At 45.1% G+C, this 13978-nt stretch overlaps 1 protein-coding gene across 1 annotated transcript; it reads left to right on the top strand.

The window, feature by feature from the left end:
* Positions 1-10251: 10251 nt before the first annotated feature.
* LOC143121234 (claudin-4) lies at positions 10252-10953 on the top strand. Its single transcript, XM_076281612.1, has one exon. The coding sequence runs from the start codon at positions 10255-10257 to the stop codon at positions 10951-10953; it is 699 nt and encodes a 232-aa protein (XP_076137727.1). The 5' UTR covers positions 10252-10254.
* The last annotated feature ends 3025 nt before the right edge of the window (positions 10954-13978 follow it).

Below are 13978 nucleotides of genomic sequence, written 5' to 3'. Positions count from 1 at the left end.
TGTGTGTGTGTGTGTGTGTGTGTGTGTGTGTGTGTTTGTGTGGGTGTGGGTGTGTGTGCGTGTGCGTGCATGTGTGTGTGTTTTTGTAGGTTGCTATAGGTTCACATGTTTTTTTTCTTTAAAGCTACTTTTGAAATTGCCCAGCAAAGCCTGATGTCGCAACACCACCACAGCTGCTGCGAAATCATCCCTCTGCATACACTGAAAGGTTGAAACCTTTTTTTCTATCAGGCTGACATCACAAATCTGCGTCTGCTTCAATGCTAAACTCACAGTCAACATGAAATATGAAGTATGGAGGCGATTCTGTGTAAAACTTGAATTCTTGAATTTCCCCTTTTGGATCAATAAAGTATCTATCTATCTATCTATCTATCTATCTATCTATCTATTTATCTATCTATCTATCTATCTATCTATCTAAAACAAGAACTTTAGGTATTTTAACCGTTTTTTAAAACCTTTTTTTTAAAGAACACAGGCAAGCGCTAACAAAATTAAGCATGTTAAAGAGCAATTCATAAGTATCTGTCATGTCAGCGGTAGGTCATTTTTTTCTATCGTTCTCTCTCTCTTTCTCTTTCTCTCTCTTTGACTATGAGAAGGACATATCTGACAAAAGTGTAATGCAATTCAGTGATTACAGGTGAAATCAACACAGGCGACAAGCCAAAACAACTTCAACTTTTGACTAGCGATAAGCGACAAGCGGATCGCTGTATAGGTGAACTAGGCTTAATAGATGAGCACCCATTGCAGTTCAAAACCATCATGCTGCAGAAGTACAATAAATCAGTAATCAGACTGAAAGATCGGCATACAACATCACACCCAAACCACCACTGCTATATTATCATACCTCTCTCCTGACCAGATTACACACACACACACACACACACACATGAAGAAAGCAGTTCACTGCAGTCTGAGCCAGTTTGTCAGAATAAAGTAGCTGTTAGTATACAAGACATTGCACGTACGTGTGTGAAGAGACAAGAAGGGAGCTGACCTTACACCAGATGCCCTCAAAGAACCGAGAGAACAGGGAGAGATGCAGCCACAAACCCCTGGAGAACCGGCCGTCTTCAGGAGAACCGTGTTATAGTTGCGCTCCACGCGGGGGAATGGGTCGTCTTCAGGAGAGCCAAGTTCTACTCACGCTCCACGCAAAGAATTGTCTGTTTTCAGAAGAACCGTGCTGTAGCCCCGCTCCACGCAGGGAAATCACAGGGAGTGTAAGAGAATGTTTGGGGGCCCGGTGTCGACACAGGGGTAACAAACAAACACACACGCACACACACACAAGCTGAGGTGGTTGCAGTTGTTGGCCGGAGTGGAAGGAGGGTGAAGAAGAGGATAGATGCCGATTGTTTCCACACTAGAAAGAGGCCCACTGTTTGCGGGCCAAAAACGTCCTTTTGGGACAATAAAGGCCTTCTTTAAGGAGGCCGCTCATTAGAATCTGCTTGGCACGGACCTGCAGATAGGGTTCCTGTCGCACAGGTATACACTCACAAGGAATTTCCACAATTAGGGAGCGCGGAAAGACGGCTTTGGAGAATATCACCTTCACGGTGGGATTACACCAGAGCACTCAAGGGCTTCAGCTTATCAGGGGCCCGTCCGCGAAAGTATTACTTTACACAACGATGTAAATGAATCAATGAAATCACTTCCACACACAGCAGTAGGGACTTCAAGAATGTTGTGCTGTTTTACAATTTGTCTCTTGTGCCTGGACTGTATGTGCGTGTGTGTGTGAGTGTGTGTGTGTGTGTGTGTGCGTATGTGTGTGTATGTGTGTGTATGTGTGTGTGTGTGTGTGTGGGGGTAAAGTGGGCAAAGCTGAAGCAGTGAAGTCTCTTCACACCACTTGGTTCCCCTTTACGTAGTTTGAGTCTGCTGCTCAACGCTGTGGTGGGCCAATTGCACCGACTTTCCGCTTAGACAGACTCTTGTGAAAGACTCTTTCATCAGGAGCTCATGTGCCACCACACATCAGCAGGACAAAACCAAATGAATTCCTGTCTGCATATGTGTAAAGCAAAGCAAAGCAAAGCAAAGCAAAGCAAAGCAAAGTAAAGTAAAGTAAAGTAAAGTAAAGTAAAGTAAAGTAAAGTAAAGTAAAGTAAAGTAAAGTAAAGTAGGGTAAAGTAAAGCATTACAATATGACCTTTGTAAAGAAACATTGTTGATGTAAACAAAAACAGAACAGTTCTTTGGGTATCTTAAAGGTTACTGCTGTGGATTAAAGCTTGACTGTGTAAGTGCTTGGAGTGTATGACATTTAATTAGTATTTCTTTAATTGTGGAAAAACAGGTTCTGTATGTACGCTTTGAACATGACTCCACTTGTGGCTAGCAGCAGTTGAGAAGATAACGTTTCACAGCAAACAATAGCCTACCTAGCACACATCTCATGCTGCCCTGCAGGTGACACTGACAAAAAAAAAAAAAACATATTAACCTTAAAATGTACAGTTTCATACCACACACAGGTTCAGCAGGTGTGGTTATCTATATACCAGACTGTGTAAACGGCACAATCACTAGAAGCCGTCTATGGAGAGAGGAAGGAGTTGTTGAATGCTAGATGTGTACTGTATGTATGGCATTAATATAGCAACCATTGAAGACAATGTAGATTGAAATAAGGGACCCCATTTGGTTTGGAAACGTTTGATAGTTTCTCAGAAAGGTGCACAAGCAGTATAGCTAGTCACTTGGCATTTTTTTGTTTGTTTGTTTGTTCAGGAAGACAGTCACAGTAAATACAATGCAGTTTAGAGCATTGGCAGCATGAGTGTAAAGTCTTTCATCAGGGCTTCTTCAGTAAAGCAGTGTTCGGTAGCTGTGTGTCCCAAATCTATCTGAGGTTTACCTTGCCTGCTGGACACCAGTGTCCAATCATTTACTTGTGTGTGGAGAGTCTGTTAACTCCACTGGGCACTGGTCTTTTGACCCCGGGTGGGCTTGGATTAACTATTACTGAAACCCACGGATGAGCGGTTCTCTGATCTCAAACACAGACACACACACACACACACACACAAACACACACACACACAGAGAGAAAGACAGAGCGTGAGAGAGAAGAAAGAGAGAACTGTGTGGGTGTGTGTGTGTGTGTGTGTGTGTGTGTGTGTGTGGACAGGTGTGTGATGTCACAGTGTTTTGCCCTGGGGTCATGCAGATAGGGTGGGGTCAGGGTTTCAGTGCTATGATGTTGTGTGATAGCAATCTCTGCCATTTCGAGCTAAACACAACCATTATGACTCACACATGTATGCATGACTGACAACAACAGGTCTTTTTCATAGCTAGTCATCAAATCGCCAGCGTTTACTTCAAACTCACAATGATCTTACTGTGTTTATTTGTTTCACATACTTATTTGTTGTTTGTGTCCAGTTGTTGCTCTTGTTTATCTCCATTGTTGTGATATGTTAAATATGGGGAAGCTAAGATGGACTTGTGGTGGCTTGTTATTCATTAATGTCATTCACAGCAGTACGTTTCCTGTGCCTTAATGAAATGTTCTTGCTGTTGAAGCATTACAATGAGTGAGACGAGGAGGGTTGTTTAACAAAACATTGTTTGACAGGGTGTGCATAGGGACAAGCATTACTAGGTATGTGAGTCCAGCTACACTTAAAGACTAGTCAATCAACAGGACTGGAATAGAGATCTTTAGATGGGGCATTCAAGACAGCCTTTGTTACCTGTGTTATTATGCTGTCATATTGACATATTGTCCCTCTTAAAGAACAGAGAATTAACAGGTGTGTCTGCCCAGAAAGGGTTAATTTGTGCGAAATATCATTAAATAATATGATTTGGTACAAAATACTTATTTATATACACAATATATAAGTATTGGGTCACCTGCCTTGACTCGCATATGAAATTAACTGACACCCCATTCTTAATCCGTAGGGTTTAATATGATGTTGGTCCACCCTTTACAGCTATAGCAGCTTCAACTCTTCTGGGAAGGCTTTGCCCAAGGTTCAGGAGTGTGTTTATGTTGGACGAGAAGGCCTGGCTCTCAGTCTCCGCTCTAATTTACTCCAAAAGTGGGGTACAACAAAAGGGTATACAAAGGGTGGGCCGACGTCATATTAAACCCTATAGATTAAGATGTCACTTAAGTTCAAATGCGAGTCAAGGCAGGTGACCCAATACTTTTGGCAATATAGTGTATATAACAAATATAACAAAATATGATGAAATAAATTGAATGAATTTTCAATTGTTTTTTTTTTCCTCAACATGTAGACTCAACCTTCTAGATAGAAACCACTGACTCATGCATGACAGAGACATTCATGATCACATGACAATATGACGACAGTTTCCATGTGCTGTCAGTGTGTTCATTTGTCTTGTTTCGTTTTCTCCACACCAGTAGTGCTGGAGGAAAAGGTAAATACAAAACTGTTCTTCCTGGTTCCTCACTGTCTTGGATCTGTTCTTGAATACATGAAGAGGATGATAGCCTTTTATTTTCCCTCTGACTTGGCACCAATCTCTTGGGGTAGCCGTGGCCTACTGGTTAGCGCTTCGGACTTTTTACTGGAGAGTTGCCGGTTCGAACCCCGACCAGTAGGCACAGCTGAAGTGCCCTTGAGCAAGGCACCTAACCCCTCACTGCTCCCTGAGCGCCACTGTTGTTGCAGGCAGCTCACTGCGCCGGGATCACTGTGTGTTCACTGTGTGCTGAGTGTGTTTCACTAATTCACGGATTGGGTTAAATGCAGAGACCAAATTTCCCTCACGGGATCAAAAGAGTAAATATACTTATACTTACAAACCATTTTCCTGTTTAAAACAGAATCACTGTGGTATCACATTTTCTACGTAAAATCCACTTGAATGGAATGGAATAGAATGGAAACAGATTTCCTATGGTCAGTAATTTGGACTTTGATTAATCACAAGTAAAAGGCTTCCAGAACAGGATCATTTTACGTGCTTTTTGTTTTTGATGACAAAATTTACTGACAGTTAAAATGGTCTCTCTGTTGGAGTTGCGCAACACAGAGTTGTGTGAGTTGTTTTATGCCTGAGGCGTTTCTTCGTCGTACACACATAATCCAGCAGTTTCATGGAAGTCTGTGAGGAATGCTGGACATTGTTTACTTCTGAGTTTGGGACTTACTCAATCTTTCTGGTTTGTGATGCGTGTCCTGTATTTTTTTGTTTGTTCAGTCAGCTCTTCAGGTGAGTGATCAGGTGGGACGTCCCAGAGATTCTCACCTGTCACAGGCACAAAACCTCATGAAGCCGACGAAACTGTGTCAGATCTCTGTCAGAGCACTATCTTGACATTCTTTCTAAACTAGATTATTTTGAGGTAATAAGAATGCAAATGTTCTAGCATTTTTATCAACACACCACATTTTTAAAGACAAAGCTAAAAAAATAGAGGGCTGAGAAGTCACTGATATTCATGACCTAAGACATTAATTTAATTTATTTTCATTTTCACTTATTATGATATGGCAATTAGTAATATTTTGGTTAAACTTTACTTGACAGTATCAACATAAGAGTGACATGACACTGTCATGAACGTGTCATAAACAAGTCATAAACGTTTATGACATAATGCTTTTATCATTAAGTGTCATTCGGTTTTTGTCATAACAAGTTAGGGTTAGGATTAGGTTTAGGTTTATGGTTAGGGTTAGGTTTAGAGTTAGGATTAGGGTTAGAGTTCATGTGTCATGACAGTGTCATGTCACTATTATGTCGATACTGTCAAGTAAAGTGTTACCAATATTTTGAGATGTCACACAGAGTCATTTAGATCTCAGTTGACACAAACATTTTTGTTTCTACGCAGTAAGGGTAATCCTTAAAAGCCTGAACTTGTGTTTGTGTCTTTAATTTTTTATTTTTATCATGTATTGGAATGTGTTTAACGTAAAGCAACAAACTAAATGGAATGGAAAAACAAACGAACAAAATAACAAAAGATCCCACGAAACCTGATGTGTATTGACATTCGCTCTCTGCTGTCTCTGCTGCCGTCTCTGAGAGGCTTGTGTGGGCTTGTTACTCGGTGCAGTATTGTTACGTCAGAGACGCGTGTACGGGCCTGTTACTTGTCACAGCAGAGAGAGAGAGGCGTGGGAAGAGGCACCTGTCGCTCGTCTGGAACCGGTCCGCCTGGCTGCCGGCTCCCACAGGTGCATCTGGCGAGCCTCTGTGGCGTGTCAGATCATGAGTGGTGTGCGGCGTGAATTGCAGCGCTGTACAGTGCCAGGCTGAACACAAACACACACGAAACACCCGTGCCCTGGTTCACCTGTGACCACCCCCCACCTCACCTATGTTTAGTGTTAGTCCAGCAGAGGGCGCACTGCGCTGCACCTCTCAGCACCGTGCCAGGATGAAGGTGCACCCGCCACACTGGGCACCTGTTCACCTGTGCAGCCGTTCACCTGTTTACCTGTGCAGCCGTTCACCTGTTTATCTGTGCCACCGCTCTCACTGTCATCCTGTAAACCTGCACCCCAACCCAACACACACACACACACACACACAGACACACACACACACACACACCATTATTCACTTAACAGCTAACCAGACTCCCAGTAAATCCACCGGGTTGGTCTGTTTAAAGGCACCATGCTGTGCGCTGTTTCATGCAAGTCATCATTGCCCTTCAGCCGGTTAGATGCAACAAATTAGACTAATTTAACTAATTTAACTAATTTTTGCTTTTTACTTTTTATTATTTGTTAATTTGTGTGTTTATGTCTTTGTGTGTTTATATCTGTGCTTTACGGGTACATTGGTGACCTACGCCACTCCATCCAGCATCTTGTTTCTGTTTAATGTAAATTATTTGTTAATTTGTCTGTTTATGTCTTGATGTCTGTGAGTTGAACGCTCTTTATTAAATGGAATCTCTGGTGAAAGTGTTCACCAGACTGTGAAAATATATGGAGAGAGAGAGAGAGGAGAGAAAGAGAGGGAGAGAGAAAGAGAGAGGAGTGTGTGTGTGTATGTAAGCACAGATTGACAGTTAGGGATAATTTCCACAAACAGTCCCTCCCTGTTTCATACTGAGTTTTAGACATGCTGAGGCAGAGATGTGGAACAGTTTGGACACCTTTGTGTACCCAAGAAAAATACTGTGGGTACTAGTGTGTGTGTGTGTGTGTGTGTGTGTGTGTGTGTGTGTGTGTGTGTGTGTGTGTGTGTGTGTGTGTGTGTGTGTGTGTGAGAGAGAGAGAGAGATTAATTTATATATACTTTTTAAATCACTTACACCTTGAGAACTGTTATTACTTTAGTGAGTTATAAAATACTAAAACAGCTGATACTGTATATCACCACCAGAAGATAAACTGATAAGATCTACAACAGAAATAAATTTGTCCCCATAAACTTTTACACACATTCATATTTAAATATCCTTGCTGAGACCTGATCTGACCTGAAAAGGAGCAAAGACATGTTTTCCCTTTATTTTTTTTAAGTACAAATAAAATACAGCTTTCTAATCAACTGCAACCTAAAATACCTTTTATTTCATTGTATTTCCTTTACTTCATTTTGATTTGCCAGGTCCTCTGAGAATGGATAATCTGTTGACAGTTAACAACACAAATGCCAACGTAGCAACAGGTTTTTTTTGGAGTAAGATTTCATCTATGTGATAGCCAGGGGAGTGTATCATCATTGCCTGGCAAGCATTTTAATAGCTCTGTTTAATAGGTTGTATATAGCTACTGTAAAATGGTTTATCAACAATGAACAATCCAAACCTGTATAAAACAGAGAGAGAGAAGGAGACAGTGTGTGAGTGTGTCTGAGTGTGTGACTGTATTTATCGTGTGTGCATAAAAGACTATCCAAATGAAATGTTATGAAACACACAAAAACAGCCAGTGTGTGTGTGCATGTGTGTGTGTGTGTGTGTGTGTGTGTGAGTATGTGTGTGTGTGAGTGTGTGTGTGTGTGTGTGTGTGTGTGTGTATGTGCACGCTTGCGCGTGCGCGTGAGTGAGTGTGTGTGCCTGAATCTGCTCCACACCCCTCTACTCACAACAGGAGTATGTCAGAGGGTGTGGCTAGAGAGAGTGACCTCACCCATGTTTACCTTCAAAATCAAACCCTCACCTATCAGCTCTCGGTTCACGGCCTCCCAGCAAGGGTGTGTGTGTGTGTTTATGTGTGTGTGTGTGTTGGGGGGGTTGCTCCACAGCTGAGCCAGAGGACTGGACTTGGCCTGTGTTTCGACCAGATGTTGCCCAGGTCTATACGACGACCCCTTAACGGTGCGCTGACAGACTCCCCAAGTCAATGTGCCAAATATCAAACATCATAGTGAGCATCAGAGTCATCATGATGTATGGGACTGCCAAATTGTCTGTTAGTGTATGGTCACACCTACCAGCTATTCGGCTAACAAATGTTTGTATACGCGCTGGAGATGAATTACCTGCAGCAGAGGAGGCGATAAGAGCAGGCTTGGTGTAGAGCTTGCTGTCGGAGATGTGAGGTAGGCTTGGGGGTTTTCCTAGCCGATACCAAAAGGGGGCCTTCCAGGGAGTCGCTCTCGGTTTAAACATTAAGTCACCCAATCAGTTAGTGAGTGTACATTTTGAAAAATGCTTGTTGTGTCACATTACCCATATGCTAATTCTTCTCTGGAATCATTGGCCTATTGACAGTGCTCTACAGAGGTGTGGCACTTGACTCTCCGTATTTGAGAAGTTTCCAGGAGTAAATATTAATTCCTTTAGAAGCTGCTGTGGCACAAGCAACAGCACCAATACCAGACTCGGGTCCCATGGGGACCCGGGTTCGACTCCGACCAGCGATCATCTCCCGATCCTACTCCATCTCTCTCTTTCCTGATCCTACTCCGTCTCTCTCTTTCCTGATCCTACTCCATCTCTCTCTTTCCCGATCCTTCTCCATCTCTCTCTTTCCCGATCCTTCTCCATCTCTCTCTTTCCTGATCCTACTCCATCTCTCTCTTTCCCACCTGCTACCTTTCACTCTCAACTGTCCTGTCTCTAAAGACAAAAAAAAAATCCTTTGGTCAATTCACGTGATGATTGTTTTTCAGCATAGCAGATTGCAGTGTGAGAAGGGGAAAAAGCTACTGGTTGATTCCCGTCATTCACACATAAATTCATTCAGGCGGCTTTGCTCTGGAAGCATTCATCTAGGTTTTGCCTGCCTGAGCCATTGCAGTCAAGAAGGGGATTATGTGTCCTCACTCAGTACTCAACAAAGACAGCGATTGTCACTCCGCTGGGGTGGGCATCATCAAGATGGAAGGAGTGACTCAGCGCTTTTACGGCAAGGTTAATGAGGAAACATGACTAAGGTGTTCTCTTTCAGCATAAGGGGGCTGTATTTCAAATACTGGCAGAGGCACTTTTGTGTCAGATCTGATACTTGTGATGTGTTGTAGAGTGTAATGGATCTGGTTTGACAGTTTATTAGCTTCAGAATGACATGGTGTCATTTGTCATGGCTTCACAATCACAGAACATTTCTGTGTCCACCCCAAAGGCTCCCCCTTCTGTCCTTTATCTCTCTCTTTCCTCGTCCTCTCTCTGAATCCCTTCAATCTCTCGTTCTCTCTGATTCTCTCTATCTTCCTTTCATTCTTTCTCTCTCTCCTTCCTCTGTCTGATCACCCCACCTCTCCTATGTCTCTCCTTTGCTCTGATTCTCACTCTCTTCCTCTCATTTTATCTCTCTCCTGTTCCTCTCTCCATGTCCTTCTTTTCCCTCCCCTCCTTCGCTCGCATTTGTGCCCACCATACCCCCTCTCTCCCTCCCTCACCCCTCTCTCCCTCCCTCCTTAGAAAAGACACCTTCAGCACCTTGAGCCAGTGAGAGATCCGATCTCCTCGCTTAATCCCGAGGGCTGGGCCTCCTTATACTGACCCTCACACATGGCCACACACACGTAGACACACACACACACACACACACACACACACACACACACACACACACACACACACACACACACTCACACACGGGCACAGAGCAGCTCACACACACACCCAGTGAGTGAGAGGGGGAAAGAGAGAGAAAGAGAGAGAGACTCACACCCACACACACACACACACACACACACACACACACACACACACACACACACACACACACAGTGTGCTGAGCAGCGTCCACCCTCATTCTCTCTGTGCTCTGCCTCATCGCTCCTCTCCTCTCGTCTGCTCTGCGCTGCGCTGCTCTCCACTTGGTGAGGATGCCCTCGGCCGGCGTGGAGATCCTGGGCATGATCCTGGCGGTGGCCGGCTGGCTGGGGGTGATGGTGGCCTGCTGCCTGCCAATGTGGCGCGTGGTGGCCTACGTGGGCCAGAACATCGTGATGGCGCAGGTGATCTGGGAGGGCCTGTGGATGAGCTGCGTCGTCCAGAGCACCGGTCAGATGCACTGCCGCATCTACGAGTCCATGCTGGGGCTTTCCGCCGACCTGCAAGCCTCCCGCGCCCTCACCGTCACCGCGCTCCTGCTGGGCGTGCTGGGCATCGCGCTGGCCGTGGCCGGCGCCAAGTGCACCAACTGCGCCCGCGACCCGGCCAGCAAGCCGCGGTTGGCGCTGGCGTCTGGACTGGCGTTCGTGGGCGCGGGGCTGCTGCTGCTGGTGGCCGTGTGCTGGACGGCCCACACCATCGTGCTGGACTTCTACAACCCGCTGCTGGAGGAGACGCAGAAGAGGGAGTTCGGGAAGTCGCTGTACTTTGGCTGGGCGGCGTCGTGCCTGCTGCTGCTCGGCGGGGCGCTGCTCTCGTGCTCCTGCTCCTGTGCTCGGGCACAGCCTGGCACCCGCGCTGGCACCGGCGCTGGCGCCTCCGCGGCCACGCTCTCGCACGGCAGCCGTGCCCGCTACTCCGCCGTCAAAGCCCTCTCCCTCGACGGACACGAGAGGAGAGACTACGTCTAGCAGCAGCAGCCATGACCCTCCAGCCACATGACAGTCCGTTCTGGCCCAGATATGGCCCAAATCTGGCCCATGTGAGGCCGGGTTCTGGACTGGGTTAGCGGGGCTCCTGTCTGGGATGGCTGGATCAGTGGACCGGACACTGCCGTGGTCACAGTGGACCAACTGAATCATGGAGCTGCATGCGAGATACAGAAGTCACAGCCATATAGCTAAGATAAAGGACACAGGCTTCAGTAAGCATGAAGAGGAGCTTGGACACTCATCTTTGAACTGAGTTCTCTTTTTCTTTGCCACAGGACACCAGGACACGAGTGGACTTCAGTAACATGTTTGATCATGGGGTGGGGTGAGTGAGGTAATTCAGATTACAGTAAGAACTGATTGTCTTTGAAGCAGCCATGCAGTATTTTACTGAAGGGGTAAGATGTCATTATTTCTTTCATCCAGTTTATTCTGTTTTTTACAGTCCCATCTGTCTGTCTATTGGGTGACACATGTTGAATAGCCGATACTTATCTTATCGATACATGGATCCATTGTAGACTGTACCAATAAACCTGGAAATGCATTAAATGTTTATTAAACACAGACTTTCTGAAAGTACAGTGTTGTCATTATTATCTTCTTCTGAAATCATCCTCCAAACGACAAGATAATACAGATGTATTGATCAGTTGAATGCTATTAGTACGTAAGTCACTTGTATGTCAGCAAATGGATCTCCCTGTAACCTGGACTATAGACCCTTATGTTATATGGTACGTTCAACCACGCTCCACACATTCCCTCTCTGTAACATAAACTTGTTTTTCTAAGAGCTACTGTGTGTACGTGTGTGTGTGTGTGTTTGTGTGTGAAGTGACTGATATGTATATATATGTGTTGTTCTCGTAATCCTCATCAGCGATTTTTAATGACTTTAATCATGGCCATAAGGAACACACACTGATAAGCAGCAGGCAGAGGGGGCCTTTGTGCTCAGATATGGAGATCTGTTGGACCAGCCGGAGAGCAATAACGTCCTTATCTCCGGGGACCAATCAGCACTGGTATGCTTTATGGGGCAACTCTGCTCATTCCATCATGAGATGTGGAGGGGACTGGCTCACCTGAGTGGAGAAAAAGGAGAAAAAGAAAGAAAGAGGGAAAGAAGGAAAGAAGGAGAAAAGGAGAAGAGAGAATGTGGTGAATGTGGTGTGTTTTGAGGTCTCTCACAAAAGACCTCAGTGACTTCTCCAGAGTAGCGTTCATCTAAGTATCACCTGTCAGGCCCGGGTCTTGGAGGGCTGCTACACACATACATATACACACACACAAACACACAGACACACACACACACACACACACACACACACACACACACACACAGCAGTTAGGTGTACAGTTTCAGAGAAAGAGGCAGCAAGGACAATGGGGGGCTTGTTTTAAGGAGGTTGGGGGGGGGGGGGTCCCTGGTGTATCCTTCTGAATCCACTCTTCAGCTCAAGAGAGAGTAACTGAGCACTCTCTGCCTCACATGAAAGACCATGTCCTCCTCAGATACTCTAAATTGTGTGTGTGTGTGTGTGTGTGTGTGTGTGTGTGTGTGTGTGTGTGTGTGAGAGTGTGTTTGTGTGTGTGAGAGTGTGTGTTTGTGTGTGTGTGTGAGAGAGTGTGTGTTTGTGTGTGTGAGAGTGTGTGGGTGAGAGTGTGTGTTTGTGTGTGTGAGAGAGAGAGTGTGTGTTTGTGTGTGTGAGAGTGTGCGTTTGTGTGTGTGAGTGTGTGTTTGTGTGTGTCTGCGTACTGAATACTGACTAGAACTGTTCGACTCATCCCCACTTCGAACTACAATGAAATCACAGGTCATACGAGAGATCGCTCTCATCGAGATACATAATCTCTTTGCCAATATCCATATCACCAAACACATCTTAACAGAGCTGAATAACAAGGCGGTGTGCATAGTAAGACGCTGGGTTGGCCTAAATACACATTCAACAAAAAACTTTGTGCTCCAGAGGACAGGAGAGGGAGGGCTGGGACCCTCACACAGAGTGGCCATTATGTTGCCACCAAAATATGCTTAAACTCGATGATTAAAAATGCTTCATAATGACGACTCAGCTATGTGTGAACTAGCCCGAGCCACACTATGACTGCATTTCAGTAAAGAAAAAAAAAAAACCGAACAAAACGAAACTTGATACCAGCACACAAGATTTCGACATGCGCTCAGACTGGCTTGATTTGAATGACCTCTCCTCAGTAACCACACAAACATTCAGCAGTGCTGAAAGAATCCATCATGACATCCAGTCGACATCTTGACATCCAGTCGACATCAATGACAACTTGATTACGGACCCAGTCATTACGGTGGAGGCAACCACCACACAAAGCGACAGCTTACAGCATCTCAATGCTCAAAACTCCAGAAGATTGGTACTTCCAAAAACACATGATCCATGCACACCTGGTGAGTGTATTTAAGGGATGGTTCTCTCTCTTGATTCGGAAACTTCTTCATTCTTGCGGAGACTTTTCCGCTCGGCACATTTCCTCTTTTGCAGGCACCTTTGGGTCATCTCCCTCCCACTGGCACCTTGCCCTTCTCTATCTCTATAGCATTATACTGACCTTGGCATACACACACTTGCACACAATACCTCAATACTCAAAACTCCAGAAGATCGGCACTCAATTACTTCCAAAAATGCATGATCCAGCACTGGATACGCCTACAAGGAAAATCTGCCTGCCTGCCTGTTACGACTATCTGCGCCCCCTTCAGGTCTGGCATGGCCATTGCATGGGCAAAGCAGGCCTAGCTTTACAAATTGGATGATTATGCACACCTGGTGAGGGTGAGGGGGTATTTAAGGGGTTGTTTTCTCGTGACTTGGACACTTCTTCATTCTTGCGGGCACTTTTTTTGTTAGGCACATTTCCTCTTTTGCAGACACCTTTGGGTGATGGGAAATAATATGGCTGACTTTGTCTCTCACCCATCAACTCTGGTCAGGTGCAGCTCCAATCTGGTATGCTA

This window comes from Alosa pseudoharengus, unplaced genomic scaffold (assembly GCF_046254945.1).
Source record: "Alosa pseudoharengus isolate Yale_2024_CS ecotype anadromous, Long Island Sound unplaced genomic scaffold, YU_APseudo_1.1 YU_APseudo_1.1_scf_13, whole genome shotgun sequence".
Taxonomy (NCBI): domain Eukaryota; kingdom Metazoa; phylum Chordata; class Actinopteri; order Clupeiformes; family Clupeidae; genus Alosa; species Alosa pseudoharengus.
The sequence above is the reverse complement of the archived record's forward strand: the minus strand, read 5'-3'. Positions and strand labels throughout refer to the sequence as shown.